Below are 16,972 nucleotides of genomic sequence, written 5' to 3' on the forward strand. Positions count from 1 at the left end.
TTCCTAATGCAGACACACACTTGCATCACCTGGCAGGAGAGCAAGACAGCTTAACATCTAAAGCACATGTGGTAGCATGTGTTAAGGCCATTCTCCATTCCCAAATACCGAACTGTACAGCTGGCCAGATGTTCTCACCTCTCTGAGCTCAAAATTTTGCACTCTGCAGCCCCCCACACACAGCCTGTGGTGGTATCTGCTCTGCCTGACTGCTGAAGCCTGCTAGGGATTGAGGGCTGTCTGCTTAAACCATAGGTCCAAGGATCAATATCAGAACACACCTGCAATCGAGGGGTTCTCTTTGCCTTTGCACTACAACTTAACAACTTCATATGAACCCAGTAATTTCTACAGGGGGTTTTTTCCCCCACCATTCATGTTGCAAAGTTGGTAAGGGCTGGGAAGGCACACTGCAGCACAGTCACAGTGAGCACCATCACATTCCTCACCCTGAAAACCAAGTAGTTCTCGACTTTTCTAATACATGAAAAATATGGTTTCTGAGGGTAAAAATTCAAGAGGAATGGCTGATGAACAGCAGACGAGGGAAATCAAGTAAGCAAGCAGCTTCATTCAGACCCATTAGCGCTGAGGTGCTGGAGAGGGAGTCAGATTAAATCTCTAATTAGAGAGGCATGTAAAGGAAAGCCAGTGGGTCCTTTGGGAGATGAAGTGATGGAAAATATATAGCCCAATTTACTTTGCTGTGGATTGAATTTACTGATAGCAGGAACAACCACATGGTACAGCAACATCTCTGCATGTCTTTGAGGAAAGAATAAATGAACCAGTGGTGGTGTGGGCACAGAAAGGTGTTGGAGAAGCCAGCCCAGAGGCTGGCTCTGTCTTCAAGAAAACACTAGTCTGAGGACTCTGAAGAAATACAGAACTGCTCAGGGTTGAGCCAGATGTGGTTTCCAACATGACACCACAAAAGCTGTCACATGGGGAAACAGAAAATCTTATGAAGTGTTCACATCACCCTGCAAACTATGAGGAAAAAACAACATAAACCTATTTGTGAGGAAAGGTAAGAAAGACACAAAACTGATGTTAAAACTAAGCGCAGAGTGCCCCAGACATAAGAGTAATCAAGTATATATTGTGGTAGCAATCCAATAAATCCACTGAAATAATATAATGAATTGTAAACATTTCCCATCACTGCAGAGTCTCATAGGATGCAGAAGGGCAAAAAGGATTTCAGAACAACAGAACAACCAAGTGAATAATCTACCTATCTCTATTGCATTCAAAAGGAGAATTTTTCATTGGACAGCTTTTCTTTGAATTGTTTTTTTGAATTGTGAATTGTTAAGAGATGATAGCAAAACAAAAGAAAAACTCAGAGGTTCTTAAAACTACAGTGTACAAGAAATACGTTGTGTTGTTAGCAATTGTTTGCAATTATAAAGATGTCTCAAGAATAGTGCATGAAACAGATGCACCCTGTTGGACAACAGTTACCTTATTACATTTAAAATAAAATTGTGAAATTTTCAGAAATGCCTAAAGGAACCAAGTTCTCTTTCCAAAAAACACAAGTTCCTTGAAAAATGTCCTTTAGGTTACTTCGTGTTTTGTTTGATTTGAAACTACAAAGCCCAGTGATATAATATAACCTCTCTACAGATGAACAGTACAAGGTTAATTCAGTTTCCTTAGAAGAGTGGAACCTGTATTAGCATAGCACTAGAAGAAAGGTGAAGCAGTTTTTAATGAATATAAATCAAAAGCTAACAATTTGTACAAAACAGATAAAGGAAGCAAATGGACATCAAAGCAGTATCTACAGTCAGCAGAGGTAATAATGATGTTTAAGTATATAAAGGGCTTTAAATGTACTGGAAGAAAAAGAAAGCCAAAAAAATACTAGCAATAAAGCTTGGAAAGAAAATTATGGAGTTGTCAAAAGGAACTTCACTGAATATATAAATGAAACTATTAAGTAGGTGTGGAGAGGGCCCCTATGCCTGGCACCTGCAAAATGCAGTTTGCAGTTCTGGGTCCACAAGTCAAGAGTAAGCTCAAATTGGTGGGGGCTCAGAAGACCCATAATAAAAATAACAGGATTGGAAGGTGCAAAAGGAAGTCATGGCAAAGGGAGTCAGGAAGCTCTGTGTGTCAATAGCTTACATTCCAAAGATTAAGAAGTGACAGAAATAGCAAAAAGTCAAGTCTAGCTTTCATTATAATGAGCTATTCGTGCCAGGTGCCAAAGGCCAAGTAACCTCCAGAGCTGGCTATGTGCTGAAGCCTGTCAAATTCAGACACAAAATTCACATTTCCCATCACTAACAATTTTTACTCTGAAAAGAATTGGTTTTCTAAAAAAGATGCGTTCAAGCAGTGGTTCTCCACCTGATCACACTGCAGCCTTCTTTGAATTACACTGCTGAGCTGAAACTCCTACAGAGGTGATACTGCTCTGCTGTCCTGAGCAGCCCAGGGCTGCAGCATGCCAGCCCCACAGCTCAGGCAAGGATAATAGCTGCTGTTGACCCTAACCAGAGCATCCCATCCATCGTGGTGTTACCCATGCAGATCAGGCAGTTTGACTTCAGGAAACACTACACTGGACTTTTTGCTCATCAATAGTAGAGCATTATGCATAACCCCACCCATGCTGTTTCTGTGTGCTCTTTTAGCATCTTGTACATAGTAAAATCTGCTAAGTAGAAAAGCAGTGTGCATGTATTTTATACGGAATTTTTCAAAGAGATAGTTTGAACACACATACATTTTAATGTGAACTATTTCCATATCAAACATACTTACTTCAACTGTCATTATTCTCGTGGTGGAGGCCTGGCCAACTCCTTAGAGGAGATCTGAAAACCCAGTGATTTCTGGTACCGTGGCATTTGTGCTCCCTGAGCTCTCTCCTCAGCATGAGGAAGGCTCTCATTCCCACTCCAGCCCCCAGCTTGCTTTATTACCTCTCAGTGGGTGATCTCCAACTCTTTAATTAATTAATTCTTTAATCAATTAATTATGCTTCAAACTGTCCCTAAGAGAGACAGGCATGATTATCCCCCTCTGTCATTACACCCAAGGTTAAATGGAGTCAGGAAGAGGTTAAGTGACTCTCAGGGTTCACAATCCTGATTGACAGGGAGCAGGGCTGCAAGGTGCTGACTCCATTCATCCAGCCCCAAAACTATCAGGGGCTCAGAGGGCTCAGCATGTGGATGGATGGAGCTCTCACTGAGCAAACTGCAGAGCAGGGAATGACTTCCCAATTCCCCATCTCTGCTTGAAATCATCACTGTCTAAATAACAGGGGTAGATACTGCCCTCTGTTATTGGTTTTTAAATTACTGCAATTCTAAGTGAAAGCAGCACACTGCACAGCTATGAAAGCAAATCTGGGGCCTTGCAGACTGCAGAGTAAAGCAAAGGCTGTTTCCACTTCAAGAATTCTAGTTATTAACTAGAATTAAAGCAAGAATATTACTTGGTCAGTCAAGGAAATAAAGGCTATGGACAGTAATTGCACAAATAAGAGCTGGAAATGGGTGTCCTGCTTAAACCAACACAATTCATGTAGCTACAGAAGTCACTGAATCCACAGGCAGACTTGAGAAAGGCATTTGGAGATGTTACTGAAATGTTAATTTGCTTTTGTTCTATCAGTAGAGAACTGGAGGGCCTTTTAATTGAATATCTGGAACCAAAGCTCTTTTTATGACATGACCTGACACAGAGCATAACCATGTTTCCAAGATACGGGATACCAGTAATTGAATGCAGGGGGAATTGTCCTTTGATTTGAAAAAGGTCACAAGGTTTTTGGTTAAACATCAGGTCAAACAGGGCTTGCCTTGCTACTCTTAACAACAACAGGCAACCTACTACCAATTTCACAGACTGCTGGTGGTCTTTGTTGTTTTTTCCATGCTATCTCTTATTTTGTAGCACTTTGGGTGTATGCAGAGAAGATGAAGAATATAAAAAAAAAAACAACCCTCTTTGAAAAACTGCAACAGCAGCAGCAAAATCATCAAAAAGGCCAAGTTGCAAAGGTGAGGAGAGGAGAAAGACTCAGCACAAAACTCCTGGAATGTTTACTCCACTACAAAAGGCAAGAATACAACCGACTGCACTAAATTAGAAATCCAATGACAGCACTTAGCATTTGGTAACAAACAGTCCTTTAGGATGGAAAGTTGTTCAGCAAGCCACCTCTGGACAGAAAGAGTTAAAAAATCAATAGTAAGATGCAGGACAAAACTGAAGTGTCTGTTCATCAGACCTGGATTTTGCAGATAAACCATCTCACTGGTCCACACAACACAAAATAAGCTGGGAATGGTGGTCAACCAAGTCAGCATCAGCTTTGCTTAAGTGCAAACAGTTAAAAAGCAAGCAAAATCATCATGCCACCTAACATGGCAGTGGATGTCACTGGTAATGGGATGATGAACTACCCTGACGTAGCAGGGGTCTGCCACAATGTCACAGGAGGCAACACTGAATTGCACCAGCACTGAGTGAGGCTGAAAAGCAGCCCCTCTGATGATGATGATGTTGTATCAACAGAAAAAGCATCTGTCTTACTGGAAATGGGTTCGATGACAATGCATAAGGACTGGTGGCATATCTGTAGTTAAATGTCTCCTAATGTGCCCCACACTGACTTGAGGTGGCATTGCACCAACACACAGCTGTGTGTCTGCGTGAAGAGACGCAGCCATGTGGAGCTGGATCACCTCAACAAATTTAAGTTTAATGCCACATCTCCCTGACAGCCATCTCTGTGACCTTCCATTACAGGCACATGCAGTCCTGAAGTGCCTCAACATTTGAGTTGAGGCAGTTAAAACTGTTCTCTCAGAATAAATTAATATCCTCAAAACAAACAGTGGGGCTAAGAGCAGTTCTGACATCCTGACTGCAGAGACCACTCTGTACATTCATCCTTTATCAAACCCAGCCTGTTAATGGGCTCTGTGGCATCAGCACTATTTACACCAACAGGAAAGCACCTTGATAGCAAAAGCCTGTAGCAAGAGCACCACCAGTGCATGAGAGAAACCAGGCAGCAGCAGAGGTAACATATCAAAATTCTGCAGCGCCAGCCCATGCAGGATTTACAGCCTCATTATCAGAGGGTCCAGACTTCACTTATGCCTCAGTCAACAACCAGAAAATCCTTCCTGCAAGGGTTTTTGCCTTGAAATGGATTCTTTCTGTTCAGCATGTTTTTAATTTTTGTTTTTGACAGCTTAAGCTTCACTTACAAACATGCACATTTTGTCCATGGTCTTTGATACAGTCTCCTAATGAAAAATTAACAAGATGTGCTTGCAAGTGGTGGGAAAATCTCTTGGTGGGAGGCAATCTGAGGTCATCACAGGACACTGAATTCACCTGTGCTGCTGTTTTGTTTGTAGATCCATTAAGTCACCTTTTAAAGTATTTTAGCCCCCTCTGAGCATTCTCTAGAAGAAAATTATGTCACTCAGGTCTGCTCAGCACTGACACCCAGGCTGGTCATCCCATACCCAGCAGCCACAGGCTAAGACCTCATGGTCAGTCAAAATTGCAGTGTTTTGTTACAGCAGTCTGGCTTAGCCAGAACATAGCATTACCTCACCAAACCTTCCCATGCAAAGGCTGAGATATGGTGCAACCAGCTTACTTCAAAAAATGGAAGGGATGACTAGGAAACATCACTGCTTTCTTTCAAACAGCTTTCTGACAACAGCTTTCGTTTCCTGAGCAAGCCAGCAGGGCTGGAGGAGCAGCCTGGTGCTGGCTGTTAGCATTAATAGCCAAAGCACAGTCTGCACCCACTCTGCACATAGTGCAACCCACTGGCAAGGACTCTCAGCTAAGTTTTTTCCTGTTGTACATTCCTCAGAGCATAACTTGGATAGTTTTTGTTGTGAAAGCATAGAAAAGGAACATACCAAGATAGCAGCATAACAGCCTGTGGGTAAAATTAATAAGTTTGCTTTAGCTCTCAGCGTTTAATGAACTGTTGAGGAAATACACAGGGATGGGCATGATTTAGTCAAAACTGAAAAACACTTGTTCCCCATCTAATTTCTTACTGCTGAAGAAATCCCTCTCTGATTTCTTACTGGTGGCCAAGTAGCTGTGGACATAATCCATCAAACAGAGATGATGTTGAGATTCCTGCTGGATTTGGAAGCCAAAGGACAGTACCCAGGTATCATCTCCCACTAACAGCTTATAACAACACCCAGCCTTTTAATGGCTCAAGCACCATCATCTGTGATTTTGGAGGTGCAAGACAGATTAAGCATCTCTCATTCACCTCTTTCAGCACTGGAAGAAAAACCCTACAAGAAATTTATGTAAAAAGCCAAGGAGGTTGATGTCCCTTAATTGCATATCCTCTGGTCACAGCACAGACACTTAGTACCAAAATAACTCATTAAAACCATCCTCACAATGATTTCTTTCTGGGTGTTCTTTGGGTAACCCCTGCAGGTCAGGCTTCACCAGAAAATAACCTTTTCCAGTTGACAAAAATAATTTCCAGTGAAGTGAAAGTTTCACTGTTGAACAGAGAACTGGAAATCAGCTCCCAGCAAAGTATTTATTTAAAATACCCATTCTGTGAACCCTGTCGAGTCCCACAAATGGAAGCCATTTAGCAAGTTAACATTGGCAACTGCTGCCCTTACAAACCATTAAAAGGGAGTATGTCCCCTCTATTATTTCTCATTGCTACTGAAAGTCTGTATTTTTTAAGAACACCTATTACCTGCTGTCTTTACAAAAGTAAGAACAAAATGAATTTGCTCACTGCATTGCCCTTCCAGTACAAGTGGTGGTCAGCGGTCCCACTGACCTAAGTGCTGCCACCACCCCTTCACCCCCATCTGGACTTGTCTATTATGACTTGTCCATTATATGTAATCCCTGTTTCTGACCCAGTAAATTAATTTGCAGTCTCTTTGGAGGCAGCAATCCGAGCCAAAAAATTATATGAGTGTGTTTTCATGTGTTTGTCTCTCATTCTTGTGAGCCACAAGTGGATAGCTTCTGTTTCTGTACAAGAATCAGCAGGGGGTGTTAAGTCTTTCCAATCCAGAGAAAATCTGAACTCTTTGAAAAACAAAACAAAACACTACCAAAGTCAACCAAACAAAACCAAAGCCCAAAACAAAGGAAAAAAGGATTGTGTATTAAAAACTCCAATGTTACTATTCCTAGAAACACAGCATTGCTATGGTTTGAAGGCATTTTTGGAGTTCATCCAGTCCAACATGTTCCCAAAACAGAATAGAGCGGGTTGCCCAGAAGTGTGTCCTACTGGATTTTGAGTGGGATGAAGACTCCACATTCTTTGAGGTCAACCTGTTCAAATGTTCAACCACTCCCACAGTAATTAAAAAAAACAAACAAAAACCCCACCAAAAACAAACAAAAAACCCACCCCCCCCCAAAAAAACCCCAACAGAACACACACACATTTCCTCTTACGTTGAAACAAAATTTCCTGTGTTTCAATTTGTGCCCATTACCTCTTGCCCTGTTCCTGGGCACTGCAGACTCAAGTCTGGCGCTGTCTTCTTTATGCCCCTGGGGATCCCAGAACTGGACATGGCAATCCAATTGTGTCTCACCAGTGCTTAGTAAAGGAGAGAGATCAGCTCCCTTGATGTTCTGCCTAACACAATCAAGGATGCCCATTATTGGGTTCATCCCCACAGCTCTGAATTAATTCTACAGGGGCAGAACAGATTTAGTATAAGTTTGAGGGAGCACCACCCAAGAACAGCTAAAACTTGATGGTTACATCACAGATTATGATACCAAAAGGTCATATTAAATCCCAGGGATGAACAAGGCAGAAGAGGGAACCATGTGAGTTTTAGTTAAAGAATATCATGGGCATTAATTTGGTACAGCTCTTTACACTGGCTCAACAAGAATTTCCATGTAGGGATAGGATACATGGGCTTCTCCAGACAGAAGCTTTGGTTAAAAAAACAATACACTACTAAAGAATTATCTGCATCTCTGTATTTAATTGAAAACTACTCACCTAGCTTCAAGCACATTTTCCCCCCTTAATTCAGTTTAAGTAATTTAGCAAAAACATCTCCAACTCAGAAGATGTTATTTATTGGAACTTTGTTGCCCTTTGTGATTCTGACAACTAAATCACAACCAACTGCTTCTACTTTGCACAGTTTTCAGTGCTATAGTAGGAGGATGTTAAAATTTAATGCATTGGCAAAGTCAAATCTCAATTATCTGGGATAATGGAGAGAGCACATAAAAGTAAAAATGGAGATAAAACACATGCAGATAAGCTACACTTGCAGCATCACGCTTCACTTCAGCATACTGTATCATTGTCCTCCTCTTATTTTAAGCATTTTGAACTCAGAGATAAGGAGTGGGATAACAATTATATCTTAGGACCACAAGAGCCCCACAAGGGCCCTGAGAAGAGCTGGGCCAGGTGCTGCTGTAGCAGAGATGCCAGCAGCTTGTTCCAAGGGCCAGGCCTGAGAACCACTACCAAGAGCCAGCTCTCACCAGTGGGTACAGAGCTACCCACTGGACACCTAAGTTGCATTAGGTTTTTCTGCAGCTGGCACTTTTGCCCCAAGTCAGTACTAGGGAACTGTGCATACTGCTGCTTCCTGCCCCAAATCAGTCATGACAGTGCACAGGAAGGAATGTGAATGTGAAATCCAGAACATCCCTCTCTGAAGGTGTTAAGTACACAGGAGTGCATTTTTTTCCCCCATTAAATTCAAGAGATTTGATTCTGATTCTCAGTCCTTAAAATATTCCATGGGCACCAGGAATAGCTTTTATGCTTCACCCACATTCAGCGTGATGCAGTAATGAGTTTCCCATCTTTTCTATGTGGATGTAGCATTCTTCCGGAGCTAAATCACTGTGAAGCACTGTTCAGTACCATTAAAGCACTGCTCAGCACAGCCCAGAGTTATTGGCATAGCAGCAGGTTGATGGTTCTCCTATAGGTATTAAATAATCTGGACTGGAAACTGACAGAAAAAGCAGATCTCATTTTAATCTGCACATAAGATATATACCTGTGGCCTTTGCCTAAAGGTTTGTCACTCCAGCAGAGAGATTTATAAAGGTCAGAATATTCAACTTTCTGCTTTAAAGTCTTATGACAGATGAGAGATAGATTCCTCAGCATAAATATTTATATATAAACATACTTCATATATGCTTGTATACACACCCCCCCAATCTTAAATTATCTTGGCATATGTGTAAGAGTAACAAATACTGTCACAGAGTCACAAGTGACTGAAGTAACATACTGTGAGTCTGCACTGACCTAAGATGTGGATGTGAATAGAAAAAGAAAATTATTTGAGATAATTGTGCCTGGCAATTTTGGCAGTGTTCCTTCTGCACTAAAATAAGCAAGTTAAACCTAATTGGCAATGTAAGCTCCAAAAGGTCTCAAGACTGGGGAAATGGTAAACAAAAGCTAATCTATCAAATTTAGCAGGAGGCACATTATCACCACAGAAAAATAGAATAATTTCTATCATTCTATCACATTGATGATTATTTCACAGGTACACATTTAAAATGCTACTTTCCCCTGCAATCAGCAAAGGCAGACTCATTGCATTCCCCTTTGTGCTCCTGCTTTCTGCAGACACTTTCACATTTAGAGAGAACAGATCAGACAAATCAAAACCTGTGCATGACCCACACAGTGACACCACCACAGCAACACTGACTGTCTGAGGAATCACAGGAAGGCCAGAACTGGTTCCAGTTACTGCCTCTCTGTCCTGTATGTAGGTGGTCTCACGCAGCACTGTAACCAAAAAAGTGCAAGGAGAACGTGTCTGAAGGGCAGCCTCAAAGGACCCAACAGTCTGTCATCATATAAACACTGCTTTTACAGCCTGTTCAGACAGACAGGGACAGACTGATCTTTATTCACCCCTCCTGGTGTAAGGATCTAAGTCAACCCACAAGCAGCAGTATCATAATTAACCCATCAGGGAAGCTGCCTCACGTTCTCAGCCCTGACGCAATCATTGCACACAGTGCCTCTGCTTTAAACATGGCCTTAAAAAAAAGGCCAAGAATTTAACTGCTGTGAAAAGATGCAGGTAAGAACCAAGTGGGAAATTAATTTCTCTGTCCTACAGAAAGTCACTTGTTGGTTAAAGAGAACGCAAGAACAGTGAATTCCTAAATCTTACCATTTCATATGCAATCATTTGATTTTAAAGTTACAGCTTGCTCTTAACCAGTTGAGACCCATGAATCAGAAATTCCCAGCACATGGGCAATTTTTAATCAGTAGGTAGTGGGAACTGGAGTTGAGAAGGGATTAAGTCCCCTTCCCTTTTCTTTTACAACCTTCCAAAATCTCCCTTCTGAGATGCACCCCTCCCTTTTACCACATCCAGCAGGCTTCATGGGAGCCCAAAAATTCATGTTTGTCACGGTTTAACACTGGCCCGGCAATTAAACCAAATAACAGACGCTCTCTATTAAAACCAGGACAATGTTTAATTCTCTAACAGAAAAGAAAAAAACCCAAAAAAGCCTGATTAAACATTAAGAATCTGAGCTTTTTCTCCCTTTCTGGAGAATACCTCCAGTTTAATGGGAACAAGTTAGTAACTGCTTAGCTGAAGGTAATCCATGAATTGCAGGGCTGGCCATGTGATAGGGAAGAATTTTTCTTTCACCAAGGGGTGGGGGAAACAAGTCATGGTGCTAGAAAAGTGAGTTAATAATCCAATATTAAATGTCAGGATTATCTTCTCCCTTTGACAGACCCTTCAAAATTTAAGAACCTGTACCTAGTCTGCTTGTCTCTGGGAAAACACAGGAAAACAGAATAGGTCCCATCTATTTGCCTAATTTATAAAGGACCTCATTCAAAAGTTCAAGAAATAATCTTAGAAGCTTCAGAAAGAAATCATGCATGTGAGGCATGCAAAACAATCCAGGAGGAGGAACTCCACTATTCTCAGTGGAGATGTAAATGTAGATTTATTACAGACAGAAATTTATTCCAGCAAAATTTGTTCTTGGTCTCTTGGGACTGATTCCTCCTACATCACTCTTATCGATTTCACTACTCAAGTGCTGCACTAATGAGTCAGGCTCTCCCTGTCCATTGTGCTACTATAAAGGATCACATTTTGTTATATGGACCATAAAATGCAGCAGAGGAAAATAAATCTGTTTTGATTTTCTACCCCTGACTGCTTTGGTGCCTGCAATAACACAGTAACTCTTTAAACAAACAATGTACAATGTTTTGTTAGGATTTATAAGGACACAAATGATTATGCCAATGACGATTCCACACAGTTATACTCAGAATCAGCTCTTCACCCTTAAAAGTCCAGGGAGAGCAAGGCAATTAATTCAGGCTTTTATAATTAGGAGGGTTTATAAAAATCCATCCACATATTGAGGTGTTTACTTACATGGTGCATAAAACATGACAAGGGTGTGCTTCTTCTTTTTCAAGGACTCCCTGAAGTCTTCTCCAGCAAGGTGGATAACACTAGTCTGTTTTTCTTCCCATGCAGGCTCAGGTGGAGGCGGTGCTTCAGGACTAGAAAAGAAAGGAAATCAGATTGTTTTGAAAATGTTTCTGGAAGCTGGCAAAGGGGCATCATATCCTAGTCATAACAACTGTGAGGGAAATGAGGTCGAACAATCCTTCAAAGTGCCTGTGCAGGAGAAAAACTTGTTTGATATTTCCAACACCAGATAATAACAAAAAAGATGTAAGTCAATTTCTGTAACACAATAAAAATCTAATTTAAGTGACTGTACTCAGGCATATGAGTAGGAATGCAGAATAAAGATTTCCTACATTGCATCTAACACCTGAGTGGGAAAAACATTGCTCTTGTATCACTGTGTCATCCATAGGCATGAATTGAGAAGAACAGCAAGCAGGTAGAATCAAAAGGCAGCCAATATAGAACAGTATCTTCCATTCAAACATCCTTTTTATGCTCTTTATCGCTATCATGCAAACTTCTATAAAGAATTTCATGACCTTCTCTTGAATTCAGATATTAAAGCCAGGATGCAATAATCAGCATTGTTCCAGTAGGAAGAGTGGGGGTGACTGAACTGGAATATTTTACCTTGATAAAGAGAATGTCAGGTTTCAATTATGACTGCACATACTGACTAGATCAGAGCAATCCTGCACATCTAGAGCGCCTCTAACAAAACTTATGCTATTCACCAGCTCACAGACTTCTCTCAGACTCATTAAATTCATTCCTGCTGTATCTTAAATAGTGATTACTTATATAAAATCATCAGAATGGTGCCACAGCATAAAGACCTTCATATGTCACCTTGGTAATAAATTAGCTTTTCAGACTTTCCTGTCACTTTGAATAGCACCGCTTTAAGTTCTACCTGGTACATAAAAACCAAATGGAGAAAACTCAATTTTTAAAGTCCAACTTAAGGTCACTTGGTGGACATTCATTGTATTTCCACTGATACTGATTTGCCAGTTGTTGGTGATGGCACTGGGATAGCTGATCTGAATTTCACACAAACACAGTTGGTGTGAGCTATCATTGATTACAGGCATAGTGTCAGAGGTGTGATTTCATCTCACGCAGACCTCCCCACCCTGAGCTGAAATAAGCTACCCAAAAACTTATGATAACCTACTGCAGCAAAACAGACTCCAGGCAGCATAGACAGACTGGGAACTGGAGCCAAAACTTCCACAGCTATGACTAGATCACTCGCTGGGATAGGTTTTCACAAGATAAATCTTCATCTCCAGCCTGCACCCCAAATGCATCCTTATTATCAGCTTCCATGGAGCTGTGGTAAGTTTAGCCCAGGTGAGCACCAAGGATGTTACTTTATTGCATCTCTAGTTATAAAAGCATCTAGCAGACAAGGGCAGGAGACAAGAAGTCCAGGTTTCCCCTGTGATGCTGACTACCTAGGACTGCAGACAAGTCTTCCAGGGGTACATTAGGATTCAGAAGAGATTAACACTCCTTCCCTCCTCCTCATTGCTTACCCTCTTTGTCAATATGTATGGGAAGTGCTCACCTCAATGCTTTACTCAATACAAATTACCTAGCACTCAAAATACTCCAGCAAACTGCTGAAACTAGGATGGTAACTTAACATCCAGTATTGACAAAGCAGCCTGGAGCCTGAGTGTGCAGGGAGACCAGAGGAATACTGTGTCTAAATGTAAAACATAGATTCTCAACATGCTATACAGATGCTGTAAGGCCACATCAGTTACCTGACTTGAAGGACTCAAATATGTAACTTCAAAAGAAAAAAAAAAACAAAACACCATACACACACATAAAAACCCAAAAGCAAATGAGCAAACAAAAAAAAAAGTGAAAAGCCCCCACACAACCTCCCCCTCCTCCCACCACATGAGAAGGAAAAAATTAAGATTACATTCCTTACATCAACTGCATTTAACAGTTAAATGATTTTAAAACTTCAGAAAACACTGTCAGGTTTTTCTCCCTTTGAATATTGCAGAAAGTACATTAAGCTTGCAGTACTTAAGAGAAATACATGTTTTATTCCAAAGTAATTGAAGAAAGAATTGTATCAGCAATTTTCTACTTTGAAATGAAATTATTTTCAAACATCAAACCTACTTCTATATATTTCAGCACACCACCCAAGAAAAGTTGGGAAGTGCAGACAAATGTGCTGGTTTTGTTGGTCTCACTGGCTTTCATGCAGCCCCATGTAGCTGGTATTCTAGACCTTGCCTCTGAAATGCTGGAAAGAGAAAAGTACAACTGCAGAAATTCAGTTACAAACAGTGAAATCTGCTGCTTAGTATAAAGAGGAAACAGTAAATGTTCTGTTTATTTTTCAGAGCCATTGCTATTCTTTCTCCAGTGAGAGGCTTAAGGTATATTTGAAAAATATTTATTTTGGGAAAGAATTACCAGGGCTACTATGAAAAACCCTTCAGCAAATAAAGGATTTGGTGTATTAGAGACCATAATTAACATATGTATTTGTATGGCTTTAATACTGGAATTCAATTTGGTTCTGTTAGCAAGGGATTTAGGCAGCTGATAAACCTAGGTTTAAGATTTACTTCCTTGCCAGAGTAGACTTCAGTAACTGGGAACCTGAACACTTCCTCAGACCATCCAACTTACTTTTGCAGCCAGTCGATGATTTTCTTCTTTGTTCTGAGGTGTGGCAGGGTGTATTTCTCCTCCCCATCCTTAAAATACTTCAGAGTGGGAAACCCTGAGATGTGGTATCTTTCTGCCAATGCCTTGTTGACAGTAGCATCGACTGCTGCAAGAACACCTGGACTCTAAAACAGAGACCACTAAATGTAAATCCAAGCAACATACATACACCCCTTTGGAAGGCAACAGTGTACTTGGTGGCTGTTCCCAGGAATGGCATTTCCTCCCACAAATCCCAATTTCTCCCAGATGAAACAAGCACTGTTACAGACAAGTTTACTCCAAGATGTATTCACCTTCCCTTAACTTGCAGGCATCTTTCAGGGATCACCTTTAGAGTCATAGGAGTATAGACACTTGTAGAGTGAGTTTTATCTGATCTTTGTTTTTCTCATCTCCTCCTTCTTCTTCAACCAGTACAAAGGGACTCTAGATGTCTCCACTGAAGATACTTAAACTATAGGGGTGACTAATCCTACTTCTTGCATGGTGTACACAGCATGAAACTGAATCAATAACAGTAATACTTATATTATTGGATCTCTCTTCTCCAGCCACACTGATGGAACACTTAAGATGAAGCTAATGGAATGGTGCAATGACAAAAACATGGTATTGGAAAAAGGGATCAACCCCCTTTGTTTTTTCCATACCTAATTCATAAATAAAAGCCTACGTTTCTTCACATTCTATGGAAGTAAGGAAAAAAAAATGCATTTTGGATTTGATCATATTATGTATAAGGCCTATGGCAGAATATATAAACATATTTCGATTTTGTTTTCGTTCAAGACAGAATGTTCTTTCTAAGACTTTGGCAGGGTTCATGCATTAGCGATGAGACTGTACTTTGGAAGCACATTTTGAAGGGTCCTGTGGGAGGATGAGAACAGTTGAATTTGTTGCAGGGAGAGAAGTCACTTTTATTACTCCAGTTATTTATTACTCATTATTTGAAGGATATAATAAAGGAAATTAGCTTACATCACTGGCTACATGGAGAAACTCTGCAGCCTTCTCATATTCTGGCTTCATTTTCTTACAGTGCCCACACCCTGCCAAAAGAAAAAAGAAATCCAATTAAGTTGTACATGCTTTGGTTATTCATTGACCCATCTAGCCATTATCAAAATCCAGAGACGTGGTTGAGGTTTACTAGAATTTAGTATACATTTTACTTAATTTATTTGTAAAGCCCTAGTGTGGCTTAGGATCTTTTCCAAAGTGGTCACTATGGTTTACAAGAAGAATTTAATCTATTTAAAATAATAAAACCCCTGAATTTGCACTGACGCCTCTTTCCTCCGAGAAAGTACTATAAACAGTACTTGTCAAGCCCATCAAGCATGCTCTTGGGTGGGGAACAACCTCACCCATTTCAGTTCTCAAATCTTGATCTGCTTTAAAAAGAACCAACACAGGCCCTTGTGTGACTTCCTGACTTAAAGCAGAGGCTTATACTAGCACAGCTTAACTGAGTCATGTAATCTGAATTAAACTGCACTGATAATAAGCCCCACTTTACATTGGTGCAGCATGTCCCTCTAGCAAGGATTTGCACTGATTTAATCACATCAGTGTAATTACACCAGCACATATGTTCTCCACATAAGCAGGGCCTGTAAAACTGAGATAATGGTGCTTTCTTGCTCATGCAAAGTCCTCCAGAGATCTGCTGTTAACTCCACTGCTAAGTGCTGACATTACAATAAAGTGAAATGCATGCGTGAGCAAGAAAAGCAGATTTAAAATAAATTATTCGGGTGTAAATGAAACTGCTTTCAGCCGGTGCCACTGCTTCCAGGCAAGCTGAACCCTCAGGACCAGGCGAGGCCGCTGCCATGAGGCCAAATCCCCACCTCAGTGCCTGCAGGACGGCCCCTTCCTCGCCCTCACGCAGCCCCCACCATCTGAACCAGGGCAACAGCCTCCCTGCGGGTTCTGTGGGATGGAAGGCAGAGCCCAGATGGACCCTCGGCCTGGGCTGGCTCCTGCACACCAGTACAGATGGCTGTAACAAGGCCCATGCAGACGCGTGGCACTCGCCCAGCCCAGCGCTCCCCCCATCGCAACACAAACCCTCGAAGCCCTTTTCCCTTTGGTTTGCAGCAGCAGCAGCATCCAGCTTTTCTTTCTTCGGCTGCTATTGTTGGAATGGGCACTTGAAAACCCAGACTTTGCTGAGGTTTTGAAAGTTGTATCAGAAAATACAGCTAGAAATCTGTTTCAGCAGAGCGTCAGCTAAAACGCTGCTCCCGAGACATTATCGACATTAGGGCTGGGGCTATTTTTACACCACTGTCCAAAAGAAAATAAACCAAGGACTCTGAATCTCTGGGATGCTTTGATTGCCACTAATGGGATGACTGCTGAAGCCAAAAGACACAAAAAGACACAAAAGACACAAACCTAAGCCTGAACTTGACCAGAAAACCATGCTTTGTATCTCACAAGTCAAAGGGTATTGGCAGCTAAGAAGTGATAGGACATCCAGGTGTAACCACCACAGCAAACAGACATCAGCAGAGTTCCAGCCACTGCAGCACACTGTGAAATGCTTTCAGGGCATGTTCATATCACTGGATGGACATAGCTGAATGAAGACTGCAAATCCCAACTGAGAATTACAGCAAATAACCAAATGATTGATCACAGACTGGACTCCATTTCAAATACTTGCTAAAGACCACAATGATTTCTCATCTGTACAGTGGTCACAGCATTAAAAAAGACCCATGTCCACCTTTTGAGCAAAACCAATTCTCCAATGTGGT

At 41.2% G+C, this 16,972-nt stretch overlaps 1 protein-coding gene across 1 annotated transcript in view; it reads right to left on the bottom strand.

Moving 5' to 3' along the window:
* PDIA5 (protein disulfide isomerase family A member 5) overlaps window positions 1–16,972 on the bottom strand; it is a 101,492-nt gene that overhangs the window by 16,017 nt on the left and 68,503 nt on the right. Inside the window, exons 12-14 of the mRNA XM_030454229.1 lie at window positions 15,183–15,253; window positions 14,160–14,323; window positions 11,445–11,575 (exon numbers count right to left, since the gene is read on the bottom strand). Of these exons, the coding sequence (XP_030310089.1) occupies window positions 11,445–11,575; window positions 14,160–14,323; window positions 15,183–15,253 (366 nt within the window). The remainder of the gene's footprint in view (window positions 1–11,444; window positions 11,576–14,159; window positions 14,324–15,182; window positions 15,254–16,972) is intronic.

The sequence above is a fragment of the Calypte anna genome, chromosome 7, assembly GCF_003957555.1.
Source record: "Calypte anna isolate BGI_N300 chromosome 7, bCalAnn1_v1.p, whole genome shotgun sequence".
In the NCBI taxonomy this organism is placed as follows: domain Eukaryota; kingdom Metazoa; phylum Chordata; class Aves; order Apodiformes; family Trochilidae; genus Calypte; species Calypte anna.